We start from the raw sequence: 13847 nt of genomic DNA on the forward strand, positions 1-13847 counted from the left end.
ATCTTCCAGTTTTACCAGAGTTTGCCTTCTTCTCAACAGTCTTCCAGTTATTTAATTGAAATCTGGTAGCAACCCTTAAATTTTTCTCGTTTTCTGGAGTACATTTGTGAATATACACGCTTGTAATTTTACACATTTAACAGGATATTCCAAAAGGTGTCCCGGAGCAATCAAATGTCTCTCGAAATATATTTGGATCGGAGAGAGAAAATGCATGCTTAATATTTTACAAAAAGCTAACTCTTAGTACCGAATTCAACACTCAACCTCAGCCCCGAGGATATGCAACTTCAAAATATTAAATAGAAAGAGCCCCCATTTTTTTTTTTTTTTTTTTTTACGGATTTGGCTTCTAAAGAAAAAGAATTCCTTGATTTGATGGACAATTGTTTTTTTTTTTTTTTTTTTTGCATTTTCGTACGCAGTTGGCGTTGCAATCAAAACACAAAAATTAGGTTTTATTCGTTTAATTAGGTTTAATAATATCTACGTGTCAGATAAAAAAAAATAACTAAAAATGGATGACTTGATGTTTAGATAAAACACACTAAAGACTTCAAACTTCACTCTATTCCACCAATGTTGAAGTGACCAACGGTGGTGGGGTTGAGTTTTGCGATTTAAATGTTCTAATTTCTGTGCTTTTTCAAAGCTAGTTGAAATCAGTTAAATTTCTTCCGCTTGTTGCGTATTTTATTTTAATTAGTTTTTGGTTGGAAGACAATTGGAGTTACCAAAGAAGTGATACCGATAGAAGGCCGATTATGCTCCAAATTCAAGGATCAAATTTTAATATGACTAAAATTTTGATGATATTTAATTAATATACATTAAATATCTTTTGGCTTATGTATGATATTCGTGAACGCAACGTTCGAAGATGCCATCAAAGGAGAAGACCGGTTCCATGTCTTGAAATTCCCCTCTTTACCTCGGCTCATATGCATATACTATGCATTTGAGCATAGAAAATACGATATTCTCCCATTACATAATATTTTTCTTTTCGCATTTAATTGTCAAAAGTATCTTTTTAAAATTCCACAAAGCTTTCTTTAAGAACTATGTTTAATGCAGTTTTGAGTATCATATAGTTTCCTAATTTAAAATTTCTTAATCTCTTTGAAAATCAAGACTGAAACTAACATACTTCCTTTCCCCATGACTATCCACGAAAGCAGGCGAACAGTTGTCGAGGTTAAAACTAATTCAAATAATTTTTTTTTTACAAAAAGCATAAACTTGTTAGAACAAATTATATAGATATACTTTAATTTCGTTTACGAATACTTGTAAATGTGTTTTACTAACAAGGAATATAAGGATAATTAATTAATAACGAATAAATTTTAACGAAGTGGCGCATTACAATGTATTTATGTAGAAGTTTATTGGCCATTAAGGCAAAGGGTGCGATTGTTCTTTTTCTTCCGGTGGCATCATCTACGACCAAGAATTCGACTTCTGCAACACCTGTTTATAGGGCTGACCCAGTCATACATTCATCCACAGATCGTAATTTTGACCTGAACCAGAGAATGAACAATCTCGAATTCAGTACCCACAAAGATTATTGTTTGTTAAGGGAACATGGGGGACTTTGTGACCCGACAAATATCAATACTGTATGCAAATTAAAGTAACCAGTATTGATATAGACATTCAAATTTATCTTATCCACTTCAGAGTTTGCCATTAAAATTATTTGTTAAGAAATGTTCATCACTAAATTCTCTCAAAGCTAAAGTTAATTCTTAAATGGAAAGATAAAATTAATCCAATCGAAATCCATTGCTGATGAAGAAAGTTATTAGCACTTATATATCGAATTACCCCAAATGCTTTTTAGACAATATTAAGAGAAAATATATTTTTACTATTTCAATCTGTGGTAACTCAAACTTCCAATTAGGCAAATTATTTTATTAATTCTCTCAGATTCAAGCTATCGCAAATTACTACTATAAATAGTTTAAAATAATTTATAGTTCCACATTTTAAAAAAATTAAGCACAAGACATTTCATAACAATCATAAATACTGTTGAATCTGTACTTAGTGTAAAATAATTTATAGTTCCACATTTTGAGAAAATAAAGCACTAGACATTTAATAACAATCATAAGTTCTTAACTGTTGACCCAGTACTTAGTTCAGGTAAACTGGTCGCTCTTTTGTTATTCAAAGAAGAAACTTCAGAGAACTTTTTATATGAATTGCTCAAGCTTCATGACACTTGAAAAAGTTTAAATTTTTTTTTTTAAGTGAAAATGATATGGATTTATTAGTTTCCTTTAATTTGATCAATTTCAGTCCTATTATGATGCGTTAAAAATATTCTAAATGAAGAACTGATTCTTAATTTAATATATCATTCAATTTACTAATACAAGTTTTGCACATCATGATGAAAAAAATGTATAAAAGCATTTCAAATCATATAAAATGTAGAAAAGTATTGCAAGTCTACTTTAACAAGAATATTAAGAAATTAAAAAAAAAAAACTTAACTAGGCATAAATGCTAAAAATTTCAATAAAAACATTTTTATTAAGCTCTTAAAAATACAAAGAATGTCAACATGAATAATGTACTAAATGATAAATAAGTACACTTTATAAAAATTATTTAAAAAGTGATGCATTTAAAACAGTCATAATGCATCAATTGATCTAAGTGACAATAAAAATGTCATACAGTTTTCAAATTTTTGAGACAGATATAAAAGGTAAAAAATTCATCCCAAACACTATCCCCACAAAATATTTAATATAGATGTTTTATCTACGATAATTTACATTAAAAAAAAGTAAATACTACAGATACAACTTATTCTATGTACGACACATTTATATTTACATTTATTTCAGTGTGTAAACTTTATAAGAAACTATCACAGATTGATATCATATAGATCAGGTATACAAAAACGAAATATTTAGTACCAAACTTAATCAAAATAATAGACTTTTTAAAAACATAAGGTGCTTACTGGCACCATTAATGAAGACATTTTAACTAACATTTCATTTGCAATAAATTCTAATTAAAGAATTCAACTTATAAGAAAACTTTTAATTAAAAAGTGAGGAAACTTTCTTCAATTACATGGAACTTTAAAATGAAAGAATAAAAAAAAACAATACTGAAGCTAATACATTTTGAGTTGTCGTAAAAGAAAAACAGTAACAAACGATAAAAGTGAAAAACAATTTTTAAATTTACAAGTACCCCTAAAACTTTTAATAACAGTACAATTTATGTTGTTATATTATGTCATTTCAGTGAACGTACAAATTCATAACGTTAGGAACAGATCAGATAGATGAGAAAAGTGTTCCAGATGTGTTTGCAATTCAAAGTAAAATTAAATTGTTTATAAAAAAAAAGAAAAATTTAAGAATCAGATCATTTGAAAGCTTGAATATTTATCTTTTCAACCAAACAGTTTTTAATACTTATTCTTATATGAATTACTTAATTTTGATGAAAGTGAGAATTCATGATTTTTATAAAGGAAGATTTAATTTCATGATTATTTTTAGCCTTTAATAGTCAATATAAAATTAAGCAATATTTTTTATTGATTAAATATTACCGAGTAAACTTAAGAGCTTTTTGATAAAGATTTTTTTATAGTTATTAAGCAACAATTTAAAGCAGTCTTTTTGCAGATCTAAAAATGTTTTTCAGATCTAAAAAATATCACACAACAGGTGTTTCATACATATTTGATTTAATTAAATAACATAGCAGCCGCAATAATTTTAAATCAAATTTAATAAACCAAAAACTGAATATTAAATTATAATTTTTTTCATTTTTTTAGGTAAAACTTGTGTTGTAAGTGTAAAAGTTGGCGCATGTATGTAACATTCAATATACTTAAGTATTAAAAGTACACAATATAACTTTTTAGAAAAATTAAAAAGTTCTATACTAGTTAGTTAAGGGTTATATTAAGTATCTAGTTAATAAATAAAGCTCTCTAGTTCATGAATTATTTCATATTTGAATTACAGAGACATCTGAAGAGCATGTAAATGAAGTTTTGAACAGTACTGTAAAAGTCAAAAAGTAGGAACTAAATTTGGCTGATTAGTCAATACCTTGTTTAAAAAAAATCTAAATTCAAAAGAAATAAAATAAGGTTTGACACAAAAAAAAATTGTAAATATGCACTAACTAGATATAAATGTACATATTTTTTTTTTTTTTGACTCAAACATAAGCTTAGTTTGATATATGAAGGAGAGCTATATATATTCATTATGTTCTTTGAATTTTAATTACAAAGCAATAGAGTTGAATCAGTATTCACGGTAAAAAAATTATCCCTCAATCAAGAAGTATAATAAAAATAAAAATACTATTTATTTACATTTAATAAATACATTTGTAACAATTGCTCTTAGTTATAATAGAATTTAGAACAAAAATATATTTATTAAATTTACAAAATAAAAATAATTTCATTAAATATAACAATGTCATCATTTTACTTCTTGCCCAACATCTTGCTTAGAATTAACAGTTTTCTTCGTGCTTTCAATATATTGTGTCCATTCAACATACCAAAATGTAAAAGTACCCATAACAGCAAATATTATAAGAATCAACAGTTGGAAAGGGAGAATTAACTTTGTTGAATAAAAGAAGGCAATGGCAGCAGCAATTGACTGAAAAAAAAATACAATTATTAGGTCTTAATTTAGAGAAAGGGAACAAATTTATATTTTATTATCAGCAAATATTAGCTGCAACAAAATTGAAAAACAAAACTTTTCCTCCACAAATTTTTAAAAGTATTGGTAAAGATTTCAAATTCGGAAAATTGAATTAAATATTATGGATTTTAAAAAGTTACATTTTGTTTTATTCAAAAAATATTTCTTAATAATTGTTAAGAAAGAAAAATATGAAAGATAAATCTACTGTTTAAAATTTTTTTTTTTAAAGATTGTAAAAAGTACGACCTTTTAATATGGGGTAAAATAACTGCCATTTAGAGTTAAATCTTATTTCAACTTGCCTCTAACTGATTAACGATATCTTTATGAGTTGGCTAAAATGTTATTTTGCCAAAAATTATTCAAAATGTAATGTTTTTTTTAATAATTTTATTTTACACACAATAACAATTTGATGTACAGTGAGACCTCACTTGAACGGATACTCTTCGGAGTGATAAAATTGTCCGCTTACAAGTGTTGTCCGCATACAGGAAGAGTACACTAATAACGAAGTTTAATCTAGATGTCTAGCCACAGAGAAAGGAGTATTTTTTTCATATTTACACAGACATTCAAGTTAGTCATAAGATACCGAATAGTCACTTTTAGTCCTTTGTCACTTCCCCAGACTGTTTGGTTATTAGATTTCCTCACCTCCATCTTCCTATCACTTGATAGGAAACATGGTAATATCTCCTTGAAAGTAAACTTCCCAGGATGCACAGAAAAAAAAGAAAGCAACAATGCATACATGCAAGGCAGGAGAATCTATGGAGTTATCACATTCTCAATTGATTATCTGTCAAATGTCTAAATAAATATTTCATTTATATGAACACATCAATGACAAGATTTCTGTTCGGTGAAATTGAGAGCATTTAAGGCATCATATCAGCTTGTAGGCTCGCATAACCGAAATGGTCCAGAGGAAAAGATGCCACTGTCTCAGTGGCGTGCCAGCCGGGGGGGCAGAGGGGGCAGTCGCCCCCTCTGAAATTTTAGTGAGGGGGCAAACAATATATTTCGCCCCTCCTGAAATTTTAACATTCGAGAAAATAAAATCAAGTAAAATTCCGATTAAAAAATAGTCAAAAAGTAAAATTTTAGAAAAAAGTAACTTTTTAGTTGAACTTTGTAGCTATTTTCCAAGTAAAAAACCTAATATTCCTCTGAAATTTAAGTAAGAGGTTATAATAAATTTAAAGGCGAGAAATAAAGCCAGGTAAAATTGGTAATTTTAGGAAAAAACAATCTTTTTTTTTTCAATTTTGAAACTATTTTTCAAAAAGAAAACCTTATTGTCTTCTGAAATTTAATAAAAGGGCCTGTATTGCGTTTCGCCCTTTCTGAAATTTAGACATTCACAAAAATAAAGTCAATTTAAATTAGTAAACTTAAAGGAAGAAAAAAACTTTTTTCAACTTTGAAGCGATTTTCTAAGAAAAAAAACTTTATTTAATTCTGAAATTTAAATGAAGGGTGAATAATGTACTTCGCCCCTCTTGAAATTTTGCCATTCGTGATAATAATGTCAAGTTAAATTGATAACTTTAGAAAAAAAATAACCATTTCTTTTTCAACTTTAAGATTATTTTCGAAATCAAAAATTACTTATTTTACTGTGAATTTAAATTGAAGGGGCGAATAACGTGCTTCGCCCCTTCTGAAATTTAGCCATTCTTGAAAACATAGTTAAGTTCAATTGGTAATTTTAGAAGAAGAAAAAGAACTTTTTCTCAACTTTGAAGTTTTTATAAAAAAAATGTAAGAAAAAAAACACTATTTTCCTTTAAAATTCAATTGAGGGGGCGAATAGTGTGCTTCGCCCCTTCTAAAATTTAGCCATTCGTGAAAATAAAATTAAGTTGGTAATTTGGAAGAAAAAAAAAGAACTTTTTTTCAACTTTAAAGTTTTTTTTTTAAAAAAAAACATTATTTTTGTCTTACATTTAATTGAAGAGTTTAATTGAAGAGGCGAATAGTGTACTTAGCCCTTTATAAAATTTAGATATTCGTGAGAATGAAGTCAAGTTCAATTGGTAACTTTAGAAAAAAAGATCCATTTCTTTTTCTACTTTAAAGCTATTTTCGAAATTAAAAACTTTACTTTACTGTGAATTGAAATTGAGGGGGCGAATAATGTGCTTCACCCCTTCTGAAATTTAGCCATTCGTGAAAATAAAGTTAAGTTAAATTGGCAATTTTAGAAGGAAAAAAAAGAACCCTTTTTCAACTTTAAAGTTGAATTTTTTTTTTTTTTTTTTTTTTTTTTTTTTTTTTTTTTTTTTTTTGAAAGCACTATTTTTTTCTGAAGTTTAATTGAGTGTGCTTAGCCCCTTTTGATCTTTAGACATTCATGAGAATGAAGTCAAGTTAAATTGATAACTTTAGGAAAAAAGCACTAATTTTCCCCTTTAAAGCTATTTTCTAAGTAAAAAACTTTATTTACCTCTGAAATTTAATTGAAGGGTGAAAAATGTGCTTCGCCCCTTCTGAAATTTAGCCATTCGTGAAAATAATGTCAAGTTAAATTGATAACTTTAGAAAAAAAGCCCTATTTTTTTTCCTACTTTAAAGTTATTTTCGAAATCAAAAAACTTTATTTTACTGGGAATTCAAATTAAGGGAGCGAAAAATGTGCTTCGCCCCTTCTGAAATTTAGCCTTTCGTGAAAATAAAGATAAATTGGTAATTTTAGAGAAAAAAAAATTTCAACTTTAAAGTTTTTTTTTTAAACCTTTTTTTCTTCTGAAATTTAATTGAGGGGGCGAATAGTGTTCTTAGCCGCTTCTGAAATTCGGAAATTCGTGAGAATGAAGTCAAGTTAATTTGGTAACTTTTGAAAAAAAGTACTGTTTTTTTTTTCTACTTTAAAGCTATTTTTGAAATTAAAACTTTTATTTTCCTCTGAAATTTAATTGAAAGGCGATTATTGCTTTGCCCTTATTGAAATTTAAACATTCGTGAAAATAAAATTAAGTTAAATTGGTAATTTCAGAAAGGAAAAAAACTGTCTAAAAAACTTTCTTAAGACAAAGTCTTTTTTTTTTTCACGTATAACTTCCCAACGTATAACTTTTCACGTATAACTTCCCTTCCAAATTCCTATTCACGTATTCTCATCCCAACTTCATCTCTTTTACCCTTCCCTGGTGGAAAGAGTAATAAAATGCAACCTTCACTGATAAAAATTGGTTTCAAAGCCACCCCTGACTTTCAACAATTTCCTTTCCACCCACTTTGGCATATAATTCTAGTGGCCAAGCCACCCACAAAGACAGTTATTTGACTCCTCAAAAACAGCCACCTCATGTTACACACTGTGGGTAAAAGTACTTTTGCTTCTTTGCTTCTTAAATTTTCATTTTTATGGCCTTTTGCTCCTTTGTCCTCTTTTTAAAATGTCAGATATCCACAGAAACATATCTTATTTGGATATCTCTTCGTAAATCCTCTCAAACAAGCAATTATCTAGATTTTCTGAGAAAACAGGTGTTTTAAGCATTTAAGGGATCTAAACTGGGGAGAACTTGTTGACATTTTATCTGGTCTGGTCTTTTTGTGATGAGAAATTTCGTAGACTAACGTAAATAAACGCTCTCTGTTAAATTTTCTTTTTAGCTCTTTTAATTACATAATTTAAGTTATCAATTTCAAAAGAAAGCATATTTTTTTATTTTGTTTAATTGTTTTAAATTATTTGGTTGTTTTTGTTGTTGTTGTCGTTATTTTTTTTACATCAGTTTGATAAATTAAATAACAAGGAAACGTAAAATAGATATCGAAGGAGGTAAGCAAATGTTTTCATTTCATTAAATTATTTAATGCTTTAATAATTATGCATTTATGTACTATTTGAATTGTTTTAGATAGTTGTTCGTATATCAAATACATTTAAATAGTACATTAGTTCATGATTTTGCCGTTTGTTGTTGGTGTATGGATTAGTTTATGTTACGAATTTAATTTTTTTAAATTGTAAAATAATATTTTGAATTCTTTTTACTTTTAAAAACTTTGTTTTTATTCAAAAATGAAATTCAACCTTTAATTTTTAAAAAAAATCCTAGTCAATAAAAAAATAATAAATAAAGTACCTTGAAATAAAAAATTTGCTTTTGTATTTTCGATTATTCTTTCAACTTTTAGGAGGTACACTTTAATATCGGTTCCTTAAGATCATCAATGTCTTTATTTTATTGAAATTATTTTTCTTCTGCTCTTTTGGCACAAAAGTGATTTTTATTGCAGATTAATATACTAAAAATAAATAATAATAAAAATGACCGAAAAACTATTGATTCTAAAAACAGGAAAATAACACGACCGAGAATGCATCATATCAGCTCTGAAAGGTGTTTTTCTTTTTCCTTTTTCTAATTTTTTAAATTTACTATTTTATTTTTATCTTATATGATAACTATTATTATATTATGTATATTATATGATTACGTAGAGCAGAACTCTAACACCAAATCTGTTATACATTTACTCTCTCTCTCATGTGAAATAAACCAATTAAAAAAAAACATTATACACCAACAATAATTTGTATAAATAAGGATAATTCGTTTAAATAATGATAATTTTTATTTTAATACAAACAAATTAACTACCATTTTCATTTTTAACAATAAAAATGTTAAAAAATTATTCTTAAAAAAAGGTTCATTAAAAATTTTCATAATATTTTATTATTCTCAGTCATAAAAACTTTAATTAAACAAAAAACTTATTTTTAAGAATGGGGCAATATTGGAGGGAAAAACACATTCCGTAACATTGGAGGGAAAAAAATTATCCGCGTAATTTTTGTAGTCTTTTTTTTTTAATCATAATTTCATAGGATGCTAAAATTGTGTTAATTAACTTTGTGAAAGCTTTTTCCATGAATATTTCTTCTGAATTTAAAGTATTAATTTTCAAAAATTTTAATGCTGAAATTATAAATGCTGTTGATAGAGATTAAAAAATTAATTCGATCAATACTATTGTAATTCATCATTTCTTAAAAATGTGAATCTTTATCAATTGAATATTTTTATTTTCCGTTTTAAACATGACAATTACGACTTAAATCCAGATAAATTAAACTGGAACAATATGAGAAAAATACTACACATAAAACTACTTAAATTTCATTTATTTTTCCGCATTTTGTGTTATATTATATGTTAGATAAGTATTATGTGTTATATATATGTTATTGTGTTATATTTTTGTTTATTTTATTTTTCTCCTTAAAAATCCGAAGCAAATAAAATTCATTGTCAAGACAAGCCATTAAAAAGAATTTTTTATTTAGGAAAAAAGCTGTATAGCCTTTTTCTTTGGTATTATATTTGCTTTGGAATTTCAAATAAATAAATAGTCCCCTGTCATGATTGTTTATTCAAATATGACGTCGCGAATATTTACATGCCTTTCTGATCAGAAGTTTCAATTGGCAAATTATTCAAAAAAGAATCTTCTTTAAAATATAGCCATATTTTTAGGTCCCTGTACACACTGGAGTAACGTAACTTTATTTTTAGCTCGATGTTAATTATATAACTGCTGAATATTTTTTTTTATAGTGGCTTTTTAAAAGGAGAGCATACGTGATACCTTGGCCAAAGAATACCTAAGGAATACTTCATAAGGAATACTACAAAGAATACTTGTTTTTTGTTCGCCAAGTGTGATACATAAAACCGTAAAATTCCATCCAATTTCTATAAAACGTGTCGAAAATTTTTAATTTGAAATCAATAAGTAATTTTATTTTTTATAATTATATATTAAACAGATTCAAGAAGTTTTATGAAATTGACACTTTATGACTTCCATTATAATTAGCTTGTTGACTAGTGATACTTTATTTAAGACTTTTTATGATTACTTTATTTATTTAATTTTAAGTTATGAGCTTCCATTGCCCAAAAGTGATATATGCGTCAGTTTTATAAACTTAATTTATACAACAATACAGATATTTACTAAAATTGTCTGAAAAATTAAGTTTAAAAATAATAATAAAGTAATAACTTAGTTAATTAAATTAGCTCCAACTGTTATTATTCTTTTTTTAATTTTACAATATCATTTAATCTAATACTTCATATGGTAACCATATTATATATAGACAGAGCTATACTTTTTTCAAAGTTTACATTTTATATTAAATCCATTTTTTGATTTTATAAATCCTTCGAAATACAATTTTCAGTGTCTGACCTGTTAGTTCCATCATACCTGTCTTTCTGTATACCGGATAATAATAATAATCTGAATCAAAATATTTTGGTTTTATTTGATGGCCTGTAGCCTTAATAGCTTCGTTTAAAAAAAATTTCTTTGATAGACAATATCAATGAAACTTTGGCGTTAAAATTGTTGTTGTTATAAGATTGTTGTTTCATCAGTTAACATAAATAACGCACATCGCATGTCGTTTTTATCATCAGTTCTCAAATTCATTTTATCCAATTTTAAAAGTTCCATAACTAATTTGTTTTTCGTTTAGTTTGCGTAACATAATAAAACTATAACCTATAGTTCAATTAAAAACTAACTTCAGAAATGTTGTTAGAATTTTGAAATTTATGTACAAAAAAAAAGTTATTTCTTATAAAATAATTTCAGAAAGCTAAAAATATGCAAAAATGAATATAGAAGTAAGCACCAAAGAAAAAAATGGGATAATTTATTTTAAGATTTCGTCTCAAGGAGAAAAAAGAAGTCCCTGGGCAAAGTAGAAATCGGGTGCCATCACCGATTTTATAGTTAAATTCAATGTCAATTTTTCTTCTACTAATAAATTTTCAGGATCTCTTAAAACGAAAATCTTCGCTTAAGTTCCAATTGTTCATGCGATTTCCTGACAATTTTGAGGAATCTCAACTAAAATTATTAATTGTAGCATTTAGAAGAAGCAAACACATATTCATCGTCGACATTGACACCCAAATCTTAAAAAAAAGTTTAAAACATTGCTCAATTTTATAAAGAATTATTAAAATAATTGAATATCCACTTAGTAGTAAATTATATTTAGTTTTTTTCTTCATCACTTTATTTTTACTAGAAAAGCGATAAAAACAAAGATAAAAGAAAGTTATTGCCTTTTCATATTCTAATTGGTCAGTTAAATGTGAAAATTTACGGAACATGTACAGAAACGGCTAAACCGTGGAAACACAAATTATTATTTTGTTCAAATTTAAAAGTTATTTCGTTACTTGAGTGGTGAGGTTTAGCATTTTCTTGTAATATCTCGCATGCTCACGCACTTTTAATTTGTGATTCTGTGCAGTGCAGGTAATAATTATTTATGTACGTGAACTAGCAAGAGGCTAAAGTTTTCTATTTTGTAGCAAAATCAAACAATGTATTGAGCGTAATAAATAATAAATAAATAAAGATGATGTAAATAAATAAACAAAGCGAGCACTCTTAGATCAAACAATCGCATTTTCATAGGACTCAATTCGGATAGTTCGGGAGCCTGACTTTAAATATGCGAAATAATTAGTGTTAGACGATTTTAAGAGTCATGAAATTTCCCCCACGAAAACGTACTTGCTTTGAATAAACTTTTTCATTCAACGTATGCAGATTCTTGACCCTTAAAATAATGGGATAGCCGTAATCTGGAAGGAAAAAAAACAGTTCGACAATTTAGTCAGAGCAGTTAGAGCCTTCTTATGTTTGCGATTTGAATATTTTTGTTATACACAGGGCTGACGATTCTAAGGTTGTTCAGTGATGACCAGTAATCTTTTAACTTATTCCTTTTTTTTGTGCATCAGACATAGTTTAATGCATTTTTTGCAGGTATACCTGGCTCAGTAATTACGATTTTTGTCTGACATTATTTGCTTTCTATATTTAGTCATGTATTATTGAAATGCTTTTTCCGAACATTTTAATTTTCAAACTTCGTAGTTTACTTTGATTATTTGTCAGTTATTTTTTAAAAAATTTTTTTTTTCGGATTTTTATTTTCTCTATAATAATTTCTATTCCTCTGTCCTTGTTATTTCTCAAACATTTTTAAGCTAAATGGGAATTTTTGTGATTAATTTTGTAACCAGTAACTCTTTATTCTCATTAATAAAATAATAAGTCTTAATAAAAACCATGTTACAATACAACAAATTTTTAATAAGTACAGCAAATTTTTCAGATTTAGTCTTTGTTTAGTTGTAATAATTTTTTTAGATTTCATTTTCATCGGATTTTTGCTTTTACGTTTATGTTAATGATATTTTTGTTAATTGTTTTCTCTATATTTTGTTAGAACATTTTAAATTCTTTAAATATATTTCATTCAATTTATGCTTGAAAATTTTTAAATACTTTAAAAGTATATAACATAATTTCCCAATATCATTTGGTTTTTCAAAAGATTCTTTTAATTTTCCATTAGTCTTTTTCGCTCTCCAATTTTGATTCGAATAGCTATAATTCAAAAAATAATATTACATTGTTAAGTTAAAAAAGCACGTAGCCTCTAATATACAATAAAATTTTTGGTTGTAATTTTACAAGTAATAATGTGTTTAGATTATACTTCTGTAAATAAGAAACTTATTTAAATATGGCGAGCTGGAAATTAGTTCCTTCATTTGTTTTAATTTTTTCATCCCTAGTCCTTTATCATGAAAACTTAATATGATAAAGTTAATTCTACTTCATTAAATTACTGCATATTTATATGTTTAAAATTGTATTTTTTTTTCTTTGTATATATTTTAAGCTTTACCTTGGAATTAACCAGAAAAATCAGACAAAGTCATCTTAAAATAAGATTTAATTTTAGAAATCAATCTCTTTTACTCCTTCATTTATTTTAATGTTTTTATACCTTGTGCTTATTATTAAAATTATGATAAAGTTAATTTTGCATTTTTTTGTAAACTGAAAATTTATATTCATGATTAAATTCAAATCTATGGTAGAATCAAAATTTAAATAACAAGTTATTTTTAATTCAATATGCTTTTGAGGAGCGAAAAACCATTCTATGTCATTATGATTAAAATGTATCGATAAAATGTATTGCTCAGCATTAACAAGTTTAAAGGAGTAAAATTACAAAATTCATTAATTAAATTTTTTACATTTTAATAC

The 13847-nt window shown here is 26.4% G+C and overlaps 1 protein-coding gene across 1 annotated transcript in view; it reads right to left on the reverse strand.

The window, feature by feature from the left end:
- Positions 1-2530: 2530 nt before the first annotated feature.
- The window catches only part of LOC107447012 (UNC93-like protein MFSD11), a 28235-nt gene continuing 16918 nt past the window's right edge, over positions 2531-13847 (reverse strand). The window contains exon 13 of the mRNA XM_016061812.4: positions 2531-4679. Coding sequence (XP_015917298.2) covers positions 4494-4679 — 186 coding nt within the window. The 3' untranslated portion in view covers positions 2531-4493. The remainder of the gene's footprint in view (positions 4680-13847) is intronic.

This window comes from Parasteatoda tepidariorum, chromosome 3 (assembly GCF_982258835.1).
Source record: "Parasteatoda tepidariorum strain Cologne lab strain chromosome 3, Ptep-v5.0, whole genome shotgun sequence".
Taxonomy (NCBI): Eukaryota; Metazoa; Arthropoda; class Arachnida; order Araneae; family Theridiidae; genus Parasteatoda; species Parasteatoda tepidariorum.